The 1,469-nt window shown below is 27.9% G+C and overlaps 2 protein-coding genes across 2 annotated transcripts in view, besides 2 other annotated features; one reads left to right on the top strand and one right to left on the bottom strand.

Moving 5' to 3' along the window:
- Positions 1 to 425: 425 nt before the first annotated feature.
- Positions 426 to 447: a sequence feature (AT_rich).
- Positions 448 to 494: 47 nt separating this feature from the next.
- On the top strand, positions 495 to 1,365 carry EDI_164380 (ribonuclease H2 subunit A, putative; the record flags this gene model as incomplete). Its single annotated transcript, XM_001740926.1, has 2 exons — positions 495 to 1,092; positions 1,151 to 1,365. 2 exons carry the CDS (start codon positions 495 to 497, stop codon positions 1,363 to 1,365), a joined length of 813 nt encoding a protein of 270 aa, XP_001740978.1.
- Positions 1,098 to 1,135: a sequence feature (AT_rich).
- Positions 1,366 to 1,426: 61 nt separating the features above from the next.
- EDI_164270 (uncharacterized protein) overlaps positions 1,427 to 1,469 on the bottom strand; it is a gene marked incomplete at both ends in the record, with an annotated part of 846 nt that continues 803 nt past the window's right edge. Inside the window, one exon of the mRNA XM_001733489.1 lies at positions 1,427 to 1,469. This exon is cut by the window's right edge and continues 803 nt beyond it. Within this exon, the coding sequence (XP_001733541.1) occupies positions 1,427 to 1,469 (43 nt within the window).

Genomic DNA, 1,469 nt, shown 5'->3' with positions numbered 1-1,469 from the left:
ACCTCCACTCTTTAAAATTAATCCATATCTCTTACTCTCTTAGTATAATACTTTCTAATATCTTTCACAAAACACTCTTTCTTACTTATCTGTTATTTAACATTTATTCAATAGTTTCTTATTAATTTAAAATTTTGTGTAGGATACTTAGCTTATTAAACCATAAACAAACACTTTATTTTTTATAAACTGTGCTGCAACACCATAACATTGGTGTTAATCAATTATGATTTATTTTATGTTAAAAGTGCTTTACAAATTCATAAAAAATACTGTTTTTCTTTTTAACCTCAACCACAACCCTGCGGGTGCTGGTTTTGGGCATAGAAGTTTTTGATTATATTAAGAATGAAGCATGTGCCAGAGATTCAAATACAAAAATGTGAAGAAAGAGATTAGCTGTGAATGATTTTTTAAGAGAAAAGTTTTTATAATAATTAATTTAATCTTCTTATCAAAAGAAATAAAAAAAACAAAACAAACTAAAATTGAAAATGCTTTGTCCATTATTTCAAAATGTTCAAACAGAAGGAGAAATTACTATTGGAATAGACGAAGCAGGAAGAGGACCTGTTTTAGGACCAATGGTGTATAGTGCCTTTTTTACTACTAATACAGAAATTATAAGTACTATGGGGTTTCATGATTCTAAAATTTTATCACGAACAATGAGAGAGAAATTATTTAGTGATATCAAAGAAAGTGCAGTATGTGGGTTTTCAACACGAATTCTTACTCCAAGTTATATCAGTCATCTGATGTGTGGTCCTCAAAAGGTTTCATTAAATGAAATAGCATTTGGTGCAGTTAGGGATATTATCCATCAAATCATCAGAATAAATCAACGTAAAATTGTACATATTTATTGTGACACTGTTGGACCCTCTGGAAAATATCAGATGATGATTGCAAATGAATTTAAAGACATTAAGTTGAATCAAATTACTGTTTGTCCTAAAGCTGATGGATTATATCCAGTTGTTAGTGCAGCAAGTATTTGTGCTAAAGTAACAAGAGACACTTGTCTTGATAATTGGATTTATGAAGAAAGGAATATTCAAACAAGAAAAGTTGGATGTGGATATCCAAGTGGTTTGTTATTTTTTTAGATGTTTAATAAAATATTTAATAATAAGTAATTGAATGATAGATATAGATACAATAAAATGGATGAAATGTCAATATGATCCATTGTTTGGATATCCTAATTTAGTTAGATTTGGATGGGAAACATCTAAAAGAATTATTGAAGAAAAAGTACCAATGAAAAGACCATTTCCTTATCAAAATAAACAAGATGTTGTTGGAGTAATTCAAAGTAAATTATTTGCAAATAAAGGAATAACTGAATTGACTGAGTGGTAAGTAAAATTAATTTTGTGGTTAAACAGATTTTATTAATATGAATTAATTCATCATTATATAGTCAGATCTTTTGGTACATATCTTTATCTCTACAAATGACGAGC

This window comes from Entamoeba dispar, genomic scaffold, assembly GCF_000209125.1.
Source record: "Entamoeba dispar SAW760 scf_1105229463361 genomic scaffold, whole genome shotgun sequence".
NCBI classification, from domain to species: domain Eukaryota; phylum Evosea; order Mastigamoebida; family Endamoebidae; genus Entamoeba; species Entamoeba dispar.
Note: the sequence above shows the minus strand (reverse complement) of the source record. Positions and strands in the feature narration are given on the sequence as shown.